The sequence below is a fragment of the Vitis riparia genome, chromosome 4 (genome assembly GCF_004353265.1).
Source record: "Vitis riparia cultivar Riparia Gloire de Montpellier isolate 1030 chromosome 4, EGFV_Vit.rip_1.0, whole genome shotgun sequence".
Lineage (NCBI taxonomy): Eukaryota > Viridiplantae > Streptophyta > Magnoliopsida > Vitales > Vitaceae > Vitis > Vitis riparia.
This window is the reverse complement of record NC_048434.1, coordinates 8,681,548-8,699,092: the sequence shown is the minus strand read 5'-3', so window position 1 is coordinate 8,699,092 and position 17,545 is coordinate 8,681,548. Positions and strand designations below refer to the sequence as shown.

General features: G+C 37.2%; 2 protein-coding genes across 5 annotated transcripts; both read right to left on the bottom strand.

Annotated features, from left to right (window-relative positions):
• Positions 1-652: 652 nt before the first annotated feature.
• Positions 653-5,899, bottom strand: LOC117912390 (glutamate receptor 2.8-like). The gene is made up of 5 exons (XM_034826959.1): positions 5,707-5,899; positions 2,503-3,851; positions 2,054-2,366; positions 1,577-1,983; positions 653-1,473 (listed from the first exon to the last, which is right to left on the bottom strand). Exons 1-5 carry the CDS (start codon positions 5,897-5,899, stop codon positions 919-921), a joined length of 2,817 nt encoding a protein of 938 aa, XP_034682850.1. The 3' UTR covers positions 653-918.
• A 920-nt stretch (positions 5,900-6,819) lies between these two features.
• Positions 6,820-16,455, bottom strand: LOC117912079 (glutamate receptor 2.8-like). 4 transcript variants are annotated; one of them, XM_034826540.1, is made up of 6 exons: positions 16,176-16,455; positions 10,977-11,427; positions 8,676-9,991; positions 8,211-8,523; positions 7,517-7,914; positions 6,820-7,440 (listed from the first exon to the last, which is right to left on the bottom strand). In XM_034826540.1, the coding sequence occupies exons 2-6, from the start codon at positions 11,245-11,247 to the stop codon at positions 6,865-6,867; spliced, it is 2,874 nt and encodes a 957-aa protein (XP_034682431.1). In that variant the 5' UTR covers positions 11,248-11,427; positions 16,176-16,455; the 3' UTR covers positions 6,820-6,864. The 4 variants fall into 4 exon arrangements, with proteins under 4 accessions (XP_034682431.1, XP_034682432.1, XP_034682430.1 ...); XM_034826541.1 differs by having other exon boundaries at positions 10,977-11,177; XM_034826539.1 differs by lacking the exon at positions 16,176-16,455 and having other exon boundaries at positions 10,977-11,590.
• Between the last annotated feature and the right edge of the window lie 1,090 nt (positions 16,456-17,545).

Here is a 17,545-nt window from a genome sequence, read left to right as displayed (position 1 = left end):
TCCACGACATTTCATTTATTCCAACAACATCAATTTCTCATTCTTTTTCAAGTCATCTCGAAGTGGGGGTCCATTCCAGGTCATTCCTAAGTGGGCTAATCCATTCCAAGTCATGTATAAGTGATAAGTGTATATTTTGAAAGCATATATCCAGGCTTTTTTAGAAAATATAAATATTGTTTATCATTTCTTATATTGTTGCATCTTGAGAGATGAATGTCACTAAATTTTAAGCACTTGAGCAAGGCAAACTTTAGCTTTAATCAATCTTATTTGTGAGTTTTAATTTATATTTTATTTCTTTATTTATTTTACCTACTTATTACTTAATATGTTTTCAATAATTTGGACTTCAGTTTTTTACAATGTTCTATAAAAAAAAATATAAAATGATATTTTAAATTTATTCTGACAAAACGACTTGTTTTTAAAATAAATTATTAAAAAACTGTTTTGAGTCTAAACTTTACAAAACAAAATATAAATTATATTTATTAACTTTACATAAAAAAATTAAAAAAAAAAAAAAAACTGTTCTTAAAATCGGTTGAAGCTCAAAAGAACTATTCCATTTACATATTCTCATCTTCATTGAAAAGGAAAATTATAGACAATAAAAGGAGTGATCTGTTTAACAGTACTATTGACAGTATAACCAAATGAACTTCCAAAATAAGTATATTAATTTATGTAATGTTTCCTCCTTGATCATAAACTAATTTACACAAGCAGATAACAACCAATTTGACAGTTAGAAAATGTGGAGTACAGGAGTTAAATTCAGCCTGTCAACAATCAGCAAGATTACAATCCTATCTTGCTATGAAATATAATGATAATGCTACTGCAATGAAGTTCGATTATTCTAATGTGATGTTTCAGGTATATTTGTTCTCTCTTGATTTAAATTAGCAGCTACTATCTCTGGCGATGATTGCCCACCAGTTGTGATTGAGCTCCAACCACTGTGCTCTGAAGAAGAGGTTCCTTGTTCTCCGGAGAGGGGAATATCATTATTGGTTTGGTTGGAAAAGGTTGATGGGGCCTTGGAGAGCAGTTAGTCACTGAGGGAGAGGCTCCAACTGCCGCTATAGGCTCATTGCTACCGCTGTATGGCTGGTCAGGTATTCTGAAAGTATGAGAACTGAGGTCTTTTTTATCAAAAAGTGTCATCAAGGTCTTAATCTTTGTCGATGCCGAATCTTCGCCCATTACCACAACTCTATGTTTATGCAGGAACATGGCAATACCTATGATCAGAGCTAAAGATGAAGTGACTCCAGCAATGAGGAAAAGGCCCCAAAAGCTATCAAGGCTGATATTGTTAGAAGAAAGTGAGTTTCCATTATCATCTGAACAACTAGTTTTTTCCCTAAACCACTTTTTCTCAATCTCTACCATTTCATTTCCCTCAGTCACAATTAAGACTGCCCTTGAAACATCCTGTACGAGAGGAGAACCTCTTGGGAAGGCCTGAAATTCAAGAAAGAAAAAAAAAAAAAAAAAAAAAACAACTCACACATGATACATATATATTGGGAATGAGTGTTTGTTTGTGAGAGGAGAGAGCACTTACAAATCCGAACCCATCAAATTTGTATGTTGGTTGAACCATGGTATATTTCGAGCAATGCTGCGCAATGAACAGCTTCATGTAAGGTATCTCGTCAAAGGCAGCAGCAATACCTCCATTTGCACTCCCTTTCGAGAGTAGTTCAGCTAATTCTTCTGGAGAATTATAGATCCTAAACTTGGATTCGTCAAAGTTCATCCTTTTCAAGAATCCGAGAACGAAAGAGCCTTGTTGGTAACCTACATACTCACCTTTCGCTCTTAGCTCTTTTATGTCTGTAACGGTTGGCTGGAGCTGTTGGACGGTTAACATCGAGGTCAAGCTGGCGGTGTAACTTTGAGTAAGAATGAGCAACACAAAGAACCATATGATCATCACAAACCGCGCCAAGTTGCTCACAATTCTCTCCTCTACAAACATAGAACCAGAAAATCAACATCATTTCAGCAAATGAAGTTAATTTGTGGGAAGAGAACTTACTCTGTGCAAACACCATAGTTGAGAAGGAGAACCAGAAGATGGTGCCTGCTTGATGTGAATGCGGGCCCCTGAAATCTTCATTTATTCGATGTTCAAGAACCCAAATTACAAAGCCAATGAAAACAAAGAAACACGCACTAGTCACCCAGAGATCCCAAGTCAATGGCTTCAAGAAAATCCATGCGCTTTTGCTTTTGTTGTCTTTGATGGGCACGATCATTGATACGCCAGATTCAGTGTAAGGTAGTGTAAAATCTACATAGTTGGACCTGTTCGCTACAATTGTAGTATCTCCCACCACGGCATCATACTTCTGTTGGTAATAAAAACAGAGGAAATTAGAAATCTTCTTGTATATTTCATTGAATAGGTTGATAATGGTGGTGCTCTTTTGTGTATCCAATAAAAACAAAATGAAGATACTAGGAAGGGTAAAGAGTATGACTGACCTTTAGAAACACTTGATATAACAAATCGTTGTAGTTGCCGCCGGCAGGCTTGCCGTCTGGGGTTCCAAAGGGAATGTACTCGTAAGGAACAGCATATGGTAGTGAATCCATCACGGCATTAAATACATCTATGCAGTACCCAGTGACCTCCTTTGTGGCATTAGTTTTGGGATCCCATGTCACATTTACAAATTCACTAAAACCATTCTTCACTGGAACTCCTATTCTCAACTTCTTCTCATTTACTGGAAGCACCCAACCTTTAGGGACATAAGTAGGTTCTCCAGGCCATACAATTGTTCCTAGGTTGTCCTTAGAAGTGGAATATGTCTTAGAATTTGTGTGTGAGAAATTCAGTCTTCTTATAATTCCATTTTTCGGAGTCCAAAATCCTACCCCTCTTTCCCCTTTCCCAATTACATTAACTATCTCAAAGGCTGTCGAGTGAAGTTGCCCATCAAATATTTGAAAATATCCACTGAGACCTTTCAATTTGGTACTTAACAGTGACTGGAGAAGATTTGTACCAATTTGAGAGACTCTAATGGTGTCAAGAACCATCGAATTGCTGGAAATATTAGTCTTTTGGAAGCTGAAGTATGTTGCCCCAACTTTCTCAGCAGCCATGGCTAGTGCAGAAGCAGCGTCATAAGCCCATAATCCAAAAATGTTCAGTTCAGAGGTCTCATCTTTTGGATGATCTTGCCGGAACTTCCTTTTCCATCGGACTCTGAAATTTTCGAGCTCTTTTGTTCTTGGAACATGAGGCTTTACGCCCAACACCCCCTGCATTGAGTCAATGACTGAGGGATCCAAAGTACTCAAGAGGTCGGTTAGCCCATCAGTTAGTATCCAAACATAGCCCTCTTCCATCATTCCAATCTCATCTGCTTTGGTAAAAAGGTAAGACCCCAGAGGTGTACACATGTGTACAATGAAAACTCTAGTTTGCATTGTCATCAGCTTGTAAAGCTCTTCACCAATTTGATCATCAGTGGCTGATGGAGAAATTACACTACGGTAAGTGACACGGACATCGATCCCTTGCAAGGCATCAGTCATATAAGGTATAATTCCATCGCCATACACATTGTCCACGTAAATAAGCACAACTTCTCTCCACCCAAAGGCCCGGACTATTGCCCTTATTGCTGGTACTTGAGCTGAGTCATTTAGGGTAGCTCGGATAAAATATTGACTCTGAAGCGAAGAAAGAGAGGGACTTGTTGCAGAAAAGGAAATGATGGGCACCCGAGCTTTGCTTCCAAGACTGATCATGAAGTTGGCCTGCGTCGATGATCCGGGCCCTATTATGGCTTCCACTTCTTCATTTTGTAAGAGGTCTACAGCTGAGTTCAGGAGCACGCAGGTTCAAAAGATAAACCAGCATTTAAATGAATTAATAAATTTAAAGATTCTGACTTCTCTCTCTCTCTCTCTTTAATTTTATTTTAATTTCTACTGTACTGTCAGCAATCAAACAGCGTACAAAACCTTGTTTATCAGATTTTTTTTTTAAAATATAATAATAAAATATGATGTGATACTATAATTTGAGAGGAAGACGACCCATTTATTGTATGCTCAACCAGAAACAACCTGCTATTCATTTAATGAAATAGGGCCATTTGGGTTAGAAGTCTATCAACTTCACCTAAAAATTACATCAATAATTCATTTAATCCCAATTAAGATTTATTTAAATTATTTTAAAATTTAAAATTATCTGCATTATAGGTTCTCTTTTTTTAAAAAAAAAAATAATGTACCAAAATTATAATACAATTATTATAATTTATTAATGAAAGCCTTATTGAAAAAAATTAAAATCTATAAATCAGCACAAATATGAAATCGAACCATCACCGCTAACCTAATCTCACTAATTTCATATCGTTTTCGACTTATGTTCATAAATAATGTCAATACCGGTACCCTTATAGTTTTTTAACACTGACTACTACCCCTTAACTATCATGTGGTAACTAAGATATGTTATCTAGTTGAAAAAATAAAACAAATAAACATGACACAATTAATGGAGACTCTTTTGCACTATTTCTTACTCATATTTATCGTCAAGATATTTTCTTAAATCACAAGTGTTCTATCTTGTACATTCTAAATTCTAAATTCTTAAATCACAAGGGGTGGAAGCCGAGCTCAATATATATTAAGGCCTGGCTCCACTTTGGGTAATTATGATTGACACCGATAAGAGATATTGAGTTGTTGAATGTGGAATCACAGACAGTGAGTTGTTGTAAAATCCTAAATTCTTAGAATTGGGGGATTTGAACCATGGACAATCTGATCATAGATGGGAAGGTACCCACTCATTTAATAAAATTTCATATATTTATATTTATTTATGATATAAATTTGATAATATCAAATATGAAAAACATATATTATTATTTTTAAGATATATATATATATATATATATATATATATATATATTAAAACTTTATAATTATTTGTAATTTTAATAATATATAAATTATATATTTATAATGCAATTGGTTCAACCACAGTTTAATCATTAGTTCAATCACTAAATTATAAAACCATAACTTTTTAAATTTTATAATAATTAATCTAATTCTGAAAATATTAAATATAAATAATGCATCAACTTCAAAACGAATTCAACATTATAGAGTACTCTTGTAACTTTTCTAAGAGAATACTCAAAGCAAATATCTTTTGGTATGCTAGTTAAATTGCTCCCAATTAAGTTTATTAATTCTCAAAGAGAATAAGTCCAACGATGTTCCTCGAAATGCAAATGGATTGACTCAACATCAATTGCTTCATTTTTCATTTTTTATTTTTTTTTCAGAATAATAAAGTTTGGTTTTCTAAATGGTGCAGATATTTAGAACATGCTTAGTAACTATTCTTTTATTTTTGTAAAACAAAAGTTTATTTAAAAACTAGAAATATTTTTAATCTATTTTTAATATTTGTATAATTATTTCTTACAACAACTCTTAAAAACAAGTGAAAATAATATAAAATTAAGAATAAAAAACATAAAACAATTTTTTGTTGTTAGACAATTTTTTGTTTTCTATGTTTTTTGTTCTAGAGAACAAAAAAATATTCTAAAAAAATAATTTCCAATCAGGCTCTCGGATTATTCTGAAATTATTTAGAATGCTGAGTTTAACTCTTGAAGGAGAAGATTTAAGGGATAGTACCTGCTGCAGCTGCACCAACAACATCTCTTTTGGAGTCTCTGATTTTTGTAACCACCCTGGTTTTGTAGTGACCATGAGAGGCATACAAGTCTAAAAGGGCCATGGAGATGCAGCTCAAGCCCATCTTCCCAACCCATGTATCCAAGTCCAGAACCACTCCCACTTTAACTGGTATTTTTGTGTTCTGTGCCATGCCCTTTTCTATGAAGAAAATCGTGGGAAAGAGAAAGAGCAAGAGAGAGGCAAGGAGTTGGGTAGGGTGCCTTCTCATCTTTGAACTCGTTGGAAGCTATGGTAGTCATAATATTGGAGAGAAACTAAGAGATTATTTATAGGACTTAGAATTTTGAATTTTGAAACCAGAAGCCAGCTGGAATCAGGACTACTCTGCAGTCAACTTGATGGTTCACAATAATGCAGAATATAGTTCATTTATAGGGTCTAGAATTTGGAAAAGTAAGAATTAGAAGCCTAGAAGCGAAGGCACTGTAACAAGGCACAGATGCATAGTTGTGAATACAAAACCCAACCAACACTTGTTGGGCGGTCAAAGATCGAATCTCTTAAAATATTAATTAAATAAGAAAGCGTAATTTATAAGGATGAAATCATGATGAGAATGTATCCTTATAAATATTCTTCCATGGAAACACACATTTTGGGTTAGCATTTGACCCAGTAAAGTCATAAGAGAGGTTTTCTTGATGAACTCCATGGAGCTATTCATCGCCTGTAGCCTGTCGTTGAATTCCAATAGTCACTAATGGTAGGTGGCAGTTGGCAGTACAGTATTCGCATGGTGATGGACTCAACATCTTCTGCACTCGGGCGCAAGGAATTTAATTGGTTTATGATGACGTATATATATAAATGTGAGAGTACTGACGCTCCAAAAAAAAACAGAGAAAAAAAGAAAAAGCTGGTGCAAGTAATGACTGAGTAATGGGTCATCTATGTCCTGTAAAAAATGTAGGAACCGTTGGCTGATATAGATTTTACAACAGTGTTATGCGTCATATCTGCGATGGTTTGAAAGCCTAGATTTTTTTTTTCTTTTTTTTTTTTTAAATTCTTGGTTGTGGGTAATGATGCCACCGGCATAAAGAACACAGGAAAAAGGAAATGATCGATCAGTTATTCAATTACAGGCGGTCGTGTTTACTCGTGATTTATATTAGCAAGCTCATATTCAAACATTATATGTGGAGACATCGGCCGATTTGGACCGACTGGATCAGCATGTCCAGAAGAAGGTGTTCCTTGTTCTCCGAAGAAAGCAGAATTATTGTGTGTTGGGATCAAAAGGCTAGATGGACTTGGAGGGAAGTTGGTGTAGCTGCATCCATGGCTTTGATGTCGCTCGTCTTGAAGTTGATCACTTTCTCTAAAAGTATGGGACCTAAGATCTTTGTCGTCAAAGCGTGTCACCATGGCTTTAATTTTTCTCCATATCGAAGATGGGGAATTCAAGTTTATTAAGGCATCTCTATTTTCATAAAGGAATGTGGTGATGCATGTGATGAGAGCTACAAATGAAGCGACTCCAGCAATGAGGAATAGGCCCCAAAAGCTATTCAGGCCGATGCTGTTTGAAGAAACTGAGTTGGTGAGCTCTGGACAACTGGTTGTTTGCCCAAACCATGCCTTCTCAAATTGTAGCATTTTAGCTCCCTCTGTCACGTTTAAGACTTGCCTTGAAACATCAGCTACAAGGGGTGAACCCTTTGGAAACACCTGAAAAATTATCAAAAAATAAGAAACCTCGGTATGAAAATTTATACACGTACGTGTGTTAGGAGAGAGTACTTACAAATCCAAAGCCATCAAACTTGTATGTTGGTCCCACTGCAGTGTATTTGGAGCAATATTTTGCAAGGAAAATCTTCATGTAAGGGATTTCATCAAATGCAGCAGCAATTCCACCTTTTGAAAATAATTCATCCAGTTTTTCTGGTGACTCATAGATTACTAGCTTGGACTCGTCAAATTTCATCCATTTGATCAAGAATTCATGAACGAAAGAGGCATGTTGGCAACCTACACGCTCCCCTTTCTTTATGAGCTCATTTATATCGGTGATGGTTGGGTTGAGCTGTTGAACTGTCAACATTGAAGTCAAGCTGGCTGTGTAACTTTGAGTAAGAATCAGCACCACAAAAAGCCATATGATCACCACAAACCGAGCCAAGTTGTTGACAATTCTCTCCTCTGTTAACAAAATTTATGAGTGAAATGGAAAAATCAACTCCAGAAAATCAATATAAAGACAAATATATATAATTTCTTAAACATAAAAATTACCCTGAAATTTACTTGCATACTGTATGGAATGTCCATATATTAATAGACGTTGTAATCATGGGAAACAAGCAAGCAGGCCATACTAGAAGTTAGTTTCGATTGTGTTTGAGATGTGATCAATATGCCTCGTTTTATGAGTATTTGAATATTACAAGAGTAGATAAATTGCTGGATAAAATTCAAGGAGGTGGAAGAGAAATTACTCTGAGCAAACACCAATGTTGAGAATGAAAACCAGAAGATAGTGCCAACTTGATGTGAACGAGGCCCTCTGAAATCTTTATTTACTCGATGTTCAAGAACCCAAATCACAAAGCCAATGAATACAAAGAAACAAGAGCTTGTCACCCAAAGGTCCCAAGTAAGTGGCTTCAAGAAAACCCATGCATTTTTTCTTCTTCCATCTACGATGGGCACGATCATTGACACCCCAGATTCTGTGTACGGTAGTGTAAAGTCTACATACAAGGACCTGTTCGCTAGAATAGTAGTATCTCCCACCACAGCATCATACTTCTGTTCACAATAAACAATGGGGCATTCTGTTATGTATTACGGGAAAATATGCTGCAGGTTTGGTTTTTATTTTGACAAACTCCATCATAATTGAAGCTAAACCTAGAGTTACCACTATGCACCAGGAAAGGTAAAGAGTTCGATTAACTGACCTGGAGATATACTTGATATATCAAATCGTTGTAATCACCCGCTGGATCGCCATCGGGCGTCTGGAAGGGACTGTACTCATAAGGAACAGCATATGGTAATGCTGCCATCACTGCATCGAAGACTGCTATGGAAAATCCAGTGACCTCCGTTGCGTTAGTGCTAGGATCTCGTGTCACCTTTACGAATTCACCAAAACCCTTGGTGACTGGTACTCCTATTCTCATCTTCTTCTTATTGGTGGGAAGGACCCAACCTTTAGGAACGGAGGGAGATTCTCCTGGCCATACGATTGTTCCTAGATTGGCCTTGGAAGTAGAATGTAGCTTTCTTACAGTTCCATTCTCTGGTGTCCAAAATCCAACCCCTCTTTCCCCTTTGCCGATCACATTGACTACCTGAAAAGCTGATGAACGTAGTTGCCCGTTCAAAATTTGAAAGTGTCCACTGAGGCCCTTAAATCTAGCACTTAATAGTGATTGGAGAAGACTTGGACCAATTTGCGAGACTCCTACAGTATCAAGATCGGTTGAATTTCTGTGAGTATTAGACTTTTGGAAGCTGAAGTTTGTTGGCCCAAGTTTTTCAACTGCCATGGCTAGCCCAGAAGCAGCATCATAAGCCCGGAGTCCAAAAATGTTCAGCTCAAAGCTTTCATTGGTTGGATATTCTTGTTGGATTTTCCTTTTCCATCTGATTTTAAAACTTTCAAGCTCTTTCGATCTTGGAACATGAGGCTTCACGCCCAACACTCCTTGCATTGAATCAATGACAGATGGATCCAAAGTACTCAAGATATCAGTTAACCCATCAGTTAGAATCCAAACATAACCTTCTTTCATCATTCCAATCTCATTCGCTCTGGTGAAAAGCCGTGGGCCTAGAGGTGTAAGCATGTGTACAATGAAAACTCTGGTTGGCATCGTCATCAACTTGTAAAGCTCTTCGAGGATTTGATCATCAGTGGCTAATGGATGAATGACGCTCCTGTAGGAGATACGGGTGTCAATCTCTTGCAAGGCATCAGTAAGATATGGTATCACTCCATTTCCATACTCGTTGTCCACGTAAATGAGCACAACTTCTCTCCACCCAAAGGCTTGGACAATTGCCCTTATAGCTGGTACTTGAGCTGAGTCATTCAGTGTGGCTCGGACAAAATATGGACTCCGGAGCGAAGAAAGGGAAGGACTAGTTGCGGAAAATGAAATGATGGGCACATGAGCCTTGTCTCCGAGACCAATCACAAAGTTGGCCTGCATGGAGGATGCTGGTCCTATGATGGCTTGAACTTCCTCATTTTGTAATAAATCTAGAGCTGAATTTCACAATAATTAAAATTTTATGATTCAAATGTTTCATTCTATTTCTACTATATTATCAGCAATCAAACAAGGTACGCACAAAAAAGGAAAATACATCCCCTTGGTCCCATGAATTCTAGAATTCGTGAAAAAATCATCAATCTTGTTAGACCAGAAAAGTGGACCATATATGTTAGAGATTTTCTTGGAGATAACCTTAATTTTTTTATATGCCTTCCATTCTACATCTCATTATTTCTTAGTGGCATAGGTCATACGCGTCACTTTTAAACCAAGGGGGAAATTAAATTCATGGAGACTTTTGCGTCTTTGAACCATCGTGTAGTTAACAAAGAAAAGTCTTCCTAGTGAAGAAAAGAAATGTTGCTTTGTTGAAAACACGGGCTACAATTTGACGAGACTTTTGCCGTCTTTGATGGGCATGCTAACGTCGGTTCAATTTGAACGCTCTTTTTCGTCAACTTCTCTTATATTTATCAAACAATAACTCTCATCAGCTAAAGTTAAAGAGAAAAAAAAAATCAAAAAATCAAAATCCTTAATTGGTCTACAAATCAATTTACTTAATGTGAAAATTTTGAATTAATTCTTTCACTGTTCAATTCAGTGCTGCATTTCAGGGATTGTGTTGCTTAAAGAAGGAGGTTTTCTGCCTTGTAACTTTCAATGGTTGTCCTTGTCATGCTATATATCAAAAACAACACTATTCACGATAATTCCATAATAACATTATAATTAAATGGCAAAATTTTTATGGACATGTTTAGTAATTACTAGTCATAAAGTGGTAAGAAATTATAAGATCTCCGGTTATTATTTTTTGAAAAATTGAATATAAATACACTAAGCAATCAAGTTCAATATGGTGATGGATTCTCTATGTATTTTCAAGTCATATTTCAAGATAATGTAATTTTTACTTCCATATGTCTACATTTGTTTTCTAAATGTATTTCAAGTTTTATGAAACGAGAGTACCTGCTGCAGCTGCACCCACAACATCCCTTTTGGAATCTCTGATTTCCAGAACCAGCCTAGTCTTGTAGTGCCCATGAGAGGCATAGAAGTCTGAGAGCGCCATGGAGATGCAGCTCAAACCCATCTTCCCCGGCCATGTGTCCATGTCAAGAACCACTCCCACTTTAACCGGTATTGTTGTGTTCTGTGCCATGCTCATTTCTACGAAGAAAATCGTGGGAAAGAGAAAGAACAAGAGAGAGGTAAGGAGTTGGCTAAGGTTCTTTCTCATCTTTGCACTTGTGGGAAGCTATGGTACTCCTAATATTGGAGAGAAATAGATTTATTTATAGGACTTGGAATTTTGAAACCAGAAGCCAGCTGGAAGCAGGATTACTCTGGAGTCAACTTCAAAAGGAGACCCAGCTGGGCTCTTGAGTCTTTATCCGCGGGATGAAGAAACTTGTATGTCCTATCAAATATAACAAAGTTGCGTACATATATTTGCACAATTTAAAATAAAAGAATTATTGTGGATCTCATATTTTACACGATGAGTTCCCACTCGTTGATGAACTCGCTTTTTATTTATAAAAAAAATTGTTTTTGAAAGAAACTTATCATCACTTATTTTTGTTTTACTTTTAAAGGAAAAACAAAATAACAAAGAAAACCTTAAATGTAACTTCTTATTTAGAAAATACAGTTTATGAAAACCAAATTTGGGTTCGGAGTTAAGTTACCTATCGGGAAGGTACGATAAAAGACCGTAGTACCTCTCTAAGTCCTATAATGAGGTCTTTACTAATCAAAATGAGATAAGTGTGATAACTGATAAGGGAATCAATAGATACCAAGGAATAGTTACATAATGGAAGTAAGTCATACACGAAGAATAGATAAACAAAATAAGAGTGAGAGCATACCTTAACAGCAAACAATAATGCGCTATCATGAAACTGAGTTAATACACAATAATGAATACAAACTATATTACATGTGTCACAAAACAAAGCAAGAACCCATAAATGTCAATTATGCACTTCATTCAAATTATTTTTAAAGAAAAATATTATAAATGTTGGACACCTACCAAAACCCAATTGATTTTGTATGAATTAATCTTGTAAATTCCCTTGTTGTGGAATTATGAAAATTCATTTATGTTTATTAAAAATCGAGAAAAATGAAAAATTATTTTAAAATCAAAGAAAATTTGTGAAAATGCTTACTTGAAGGAAAATGTGATAAGTTTATTAAAAACGAGATTTTTAGTGACCCTAAACCCTAATGACGGAAGAAGAAAAGAAATGACTTAAAATTATTTGAAAACTAAAGTGGAATTAAAATTATTTAAAAAAAAAAAAAAGTTTTGAAAATTGGAATTTTGAAAATTAAAATTTGACATCAAAAAATGAAGAATTAAGATGATGACAATTGGTTTTTGGGTGGTGCACTAGAGGGTGGCCATGTAAGAGTGAGTCTTGAGGTAGAGAGATGCTGGTAGGAATGGGGCTTGTTCTCTTCAGTCTGATCTTTCATTTTGTCTCCTCAGCTTGTGTCACACGAGAATCCAAACTTCGGCAATCTCAGGCAGATCAACTTCTTAAATTCGGTAAGCTCAAAGGTAACCACGTATCTTGCTTGAGCTTCTCGATCAGTCCAGAATAATGACTACCCCTTTGACGATGAAATCTCCTCTCATAGACCAGAGGAAGATCCTGTTGAGACCACACTGATGACGTTTGGGCTGTATGTAGCCACATACTAATAGTCTGATCAATCTCTTCTCTCCAACTGATCCGACTGCCACCCAACATATCCAACAAAGAATATGAAATCCTGAGGCTTAAGCACCCCTTGCTTCACCAGTTTTACAGCTTCATCTAGACTCTAGAGACCCACCGAAACGCATGGGACAATCAGCAAAGGTGGTTGTCGGGTCCATATTAGTGGGCTTCGTACAAAGCAGAATCAATTAGAGATTTGCTGGAAGTCTCTCAATAGAAAATAATGCCATGTCAAACAGTGGCCAATGTCGTATGGAAATGAGGAGTTTTTGGTGGGCAGTGATGTGGCGTAAGCTGATTGTGAGGGCTTAGATGATGAGTTGGGGAGGTCAAAGCTAGCGTCTGATCATGCAGTACTGGAGGCAGTGGATTTGACTCCATATGAACTTTAAATGCTTGGTACACCAACTGGAAATCGAAAATCAAACTCACCAACTTGACCTTCTTTGTTTACGAGCATGTGAGTATAATCCTCATGAAAATGCCAATAATATAGATAATTCGCAAGGGAGCATCTCTAAATCACTTTTCTGATGTTCTTCTACTTGCCTTCTCATCCATGGGTCGATTAAGTTTCTGATCCAAAACCCATACACTGCCTTTATTCACACTGTCTTTCTCAAACCTGATTTCGTTAGCCATTTGCATCTAATTCAATCAATTCTGCATGATATTTGTTCAATTTAGTGCCTTTAGAAAGCAGCCCACTTTCCACATGCAGTAATCGGATGTCCAATAGCAGCCTGAACACAGGGCTCCAAATATCGACACCCACATATTGAATGCAGTTCTAAGTACCAACATAATCAAACCTCTTATAGGGGTCCTCATGCATTTCAGTCTCACCTGTTCCGCTTGTAGCGCTTCCTCTTTAGAAAGATGGTGTCCAACTTGGTAAGGGAAAATCACAGTTAATGTAGGATGTTCACCATAAAGCTGCCCAAATTGAACAATGTCCATAACAGTCAACAAATTACCAAAAAGGCAAATATCAGCATCTAATTAACTGAACATTCTAAGTTTAGCGAGTTGACCCAAGAACGCAAATTCCTTGAGATCCTGGTGATTGAGCTTCCTCTACATTGTTCTCCCACTATGATAAAGCGACAACACTGAACTTCTCCAAACTGGTTTGAGGTAGGTTGATGGGTCCTGGGCTTGAGGGTAAGTGAAAACACGTGAATGGGAGTTGCATTGAAGGTGGCTATGCAATGCAACAGCTGCATGTACTTAGGGAGTTGGTAGAAAGGAAGCTCATGGGGAATGGGTGGGAGATGAGTGGTGGAGGACAGGAAGGTGGTAAGTATGAAGAAAGGAATAAGTTGAAGGTGGTGGGCACGGTGATGGGTATGGTGGGTATGAAAAGTGATCGGTGGGCATGATGTTGTGGGGAGATGTTGGGAGGATTTGCGGGCATAAGATAGCATGATGAGGGTGACCATGCATTCTCATGTGGAAGTAGATCTCGGGGGGTGGAGAGGTCAGCTTTAGTTGTAGGTTGTATCTGACCTTATTTCCAGTTGTGATGCTTGAGGTATTCCAGCAAACTTGCTTATTGACGCTCATGTATGTACCCAAGATAGAGAATGGCTGGTGCATGGGGCTGGGACTTTGCAGGGACTTGGTTGGGAAATGCTTCCGTTATAGTTTGATGGGCCCGGAGCAGTGCCCCAATTGCATGATCATATCTCTTAGTCAAAGCACGGTATGCTCAGTAGAACTCTTCAACCAATTTCATAAGCTCAGAACGTTTCTTGTAGTACATCATCTGCCCTCCTTGTAAAAGAATCTACATCTTCCTGAGTAAGCTTGATCATTAGTTTAACTTTGGCATCCATATCTGTAAGGTTTTGCAGAAACCATTTGGAATTTTTGAGACCTATATTGGTGCCCCATCACCAAGAATATTTTCGTCTGGAATCAGGACCCGACAGGCTAGTCATGATACCGAGTCAAGAACACCACCACAAACTATTCAAACCTTGGAAAAGCCCTGATACCAAAAGACACACTGAAGCTTTGTATATCCCACCCTCTGCACCTGATTAATGGAGGTGAAGTCCCATTATAATGTACCAAAAAGTAACAGCTTTTTTCAAAAAGTGCACGTACAAAAGAAAATCAAAACAGGAGCTGGGTTTTGCTTGGCAGATGCAATCAAACACCTCCAACAACTGGACTGTAACTTTCTGAGTCATGGCTCCTGCTTTACAGTGTTAAATCTTCCTTTTTTTTTGCAACATTGAAGACAATTCTGTTATAGATTTTTTCGGGTTGTGAAAGATCCCCTTCAGTCAACGCAAAGCTAGACCCATTTGTTTGGAGCTCTATTGCAGAGATCTTTCTGGTCAACTCCTTGCTAAGTTCCATGAAGAAGACTCCTCCAGCCACAAAGTTTCATTTCTTACTCCATCGGAGTCACCATATTTGTAGGCATTGAGCTTCGGCTCATGGTTTTCTGCAATGATTTGCATAATTCCTTGATCTCAAAATCAGTCCATTTTCGCAAAGAGTGACTCATCTCCCACTCTATTACTTCATTAGAAACCCTTCCAGCTAAATCTGCCCATCTCCTAACCTCCTCAACAACTAAATTGATCAGCTTCTTCCCATTCATCCACCATAGCAATCTAGTCCATGTCTTGCATCCTGAATCAGTGTGCATGTAGTATTTCGTGTCTAAATATTCTATCATACTGTCAAAGAGGAACCCTGTAAGTTGTTTGCAGCCCTTAGTGTTATCCACAAAACCAGGAAAATTATCAAACTGTGTTCAAGTAGCAGAGGTGAGAGTTTCCAGTTCGTTTTAACTTGCTGAAAAGCTCAATAGGGGCCCAAAGCTGAAGAAACCCAAACCATATATTCACCATTCTCCGGCAACCCATATCTTAGTGCCAAAAATCGTCCTCATGAAACAGTAATCACATGAAACCACTGAGCCTGTTTTCCTTTTTACAAACTTGGGTACCAACTTCCAACAGCATCCACAAGCCAATCTCTAGCATCATCAACCGGTGATACACATGATACCATGCACCCAAAATACCCACAAAAAAACAGAGGAAGATAACCAAGAAAACAGAGCAAGGAGAAAAGAAACAAGAATGAACCAATGAAAGCCACATTTCATGTTTCATTCAACGAGCTCAGATTGGTGGGGAGGGATACAAACAGATTCAAACAAGAAAAGGCAACCGATATCTCCCAATAAGGCAAAATGAAACAGAGATTTAGTGAGTTCAAATAATACTAAAAAAACAGTGGATGAAACAATAACAATGAACATATGAACAAGCTAAAAAAAACAGCACAACTCATGTGTAGCCCTGTTATCCATGACCAAACAAGCAAACAAAGATCCAAACAGCAAGAGGTCAAGATGAAGAACATAGAAAATGAAGGTGAACAAGAATATACCCAGTGAACTTACCTGAGAAGTTCTCTAAGTAGCAAAGCTTGCTGAACTTCTCAATGCTCTTCCTCCATGGTTCTTACCCCGCCAGAGAATCCTTCTTCTCTTCTAAAATTCTATCTCCAGCTATCCCCAAAAACCTCCCTGCTGAATCCTTCTCCTCTAACTCACTTTCTTTAAAACCCCTCAGAAAATCAGTAGACTCATAGCTCTCTCTTTTTCTCAAAACCAGAAAATCCCCCCCTGTATCTCCCTTTCTAGTTCTCTCCATGAACCCCTTTTCTTTCCCCAAGCTACCTTTTCCCCCAGTCCCCTCTCTCTCTCCAAAACCTTCCCTCTCTTTTTCACGGCCTGCAGAATCCCACTCTAAAGAAAGAGTCTCTCAAAAAGTCCCTCCACGTTTCGCCCTACCATTGGGCATTGGTCTTCATTCCTCTCTCCCTAAAAGCCACCCTTATATAGAACGTTCTTCCAGCTATTGGCCTCTCACTCCCCTTTATAGAGAAGGCCTCCACTATCCGGTCCAAAAAGAAAGGTTTTACAATTATATTTATTTTACAATTAATTTTAAATAAAATATTATTAACATTTATCATTTTTCTATGATATTATTATTTATTGAGTTTAATTTTGTAATTTAGATCACTTCGAGAGTAATGGGTCCAAATTATATGAACAAAAATAAAATTTTGAATTGAATAGTCCACTGCCAATTGGATTGCTAACTTGGGTGGGGGAAACCAACCTAAGTTTCAAGTTAACGAAAATTTAGGATTGAACTTAAGTTAAAAACGTATCGATTTAAAAAATATTAGAAATAGAATTGACATGATTAAAGATAAACTTGAATCTATATATCATTATTTATTTACTATTTTTTAATTATATTATTCATTGTTTATTTAAAATATGAGAAGGCCATGGAGATGCAGCTCAAACCCATCTTCCCCAGCCATGTGTCCATCTCAAGAACCACTCCCACATTCACTGGTATTGTTGTGTTCTGAGACATGGCCATCTCTACGGAGAAAATCCATAAAGACAGACAGCAGAAGAGATATAAAGGGAGTTGGGTAAGGTTGTTTCTCATTCTGAAGTTTTATGGGAGGCTCTGGGACTCATAATGTTTGGTAGAATACAGATATTAATTATGGAATTTAGAATTTGAAAAGTAGGAATCAGCAGCATCCAAGAAAGGCCACACTACAACGTATGCAAAAAGGACCCCAAGTAGACTCTGGTGAATAGAAAGGAATACTTCTGGAGTACACCGTGGATGCATGGAACTTTTATGCTCCTTGGGATGGCAGAAAGTCACTCCTATTTTCCCACTCCAATTTGTTTTTATCATTTATATATATTTTTAAAATAAATAGAATCATAATAAA

Coding starts and splice junctions, on each gene's coding strand:
- LOC117912390 (XM_034826959.1), bottom strand. CDS start 5,899: ATGGCACAGAACACAAAAATACCAGTTAAAGTGGGAGTGGTTCTGGAC. Junction 3,852..5,706: donor TGTTGGTGCAGCTGCAGCAG/GTACTATCCCTT, acceptor TCCTGAACTCAG/CTGTAGACCTCTTACAAAAT. Junction 2,367..2,502: donor TATATCAAGTGTTTCTAAAG/GTCAGTCATACT, acceptor TATTACCAACAG/AAGTATGATGCCGTGGTGGG.
- LOC117912079 (XM_034826540.1), bottom strand. CDS start 11,247: ATGAGAAAGAACCTTAGCCAACTCCTTACCTCTCTCTTGTTCTTTCTC. Junction 9,992..10,976: donor TGTGGGTGCAGCTGCAGCAG/GTACTCTCGTTT, acceptor TGTGAAATTCAG/CTCTAGATTTATTACAAAAT. Junction 8,524..8,675: donor TATATCAAGTATATCTCCAG/GTCAGTTAATCG, acceptor TATTGTGAACAG/AAGTATGATGCTGTGGTGGG.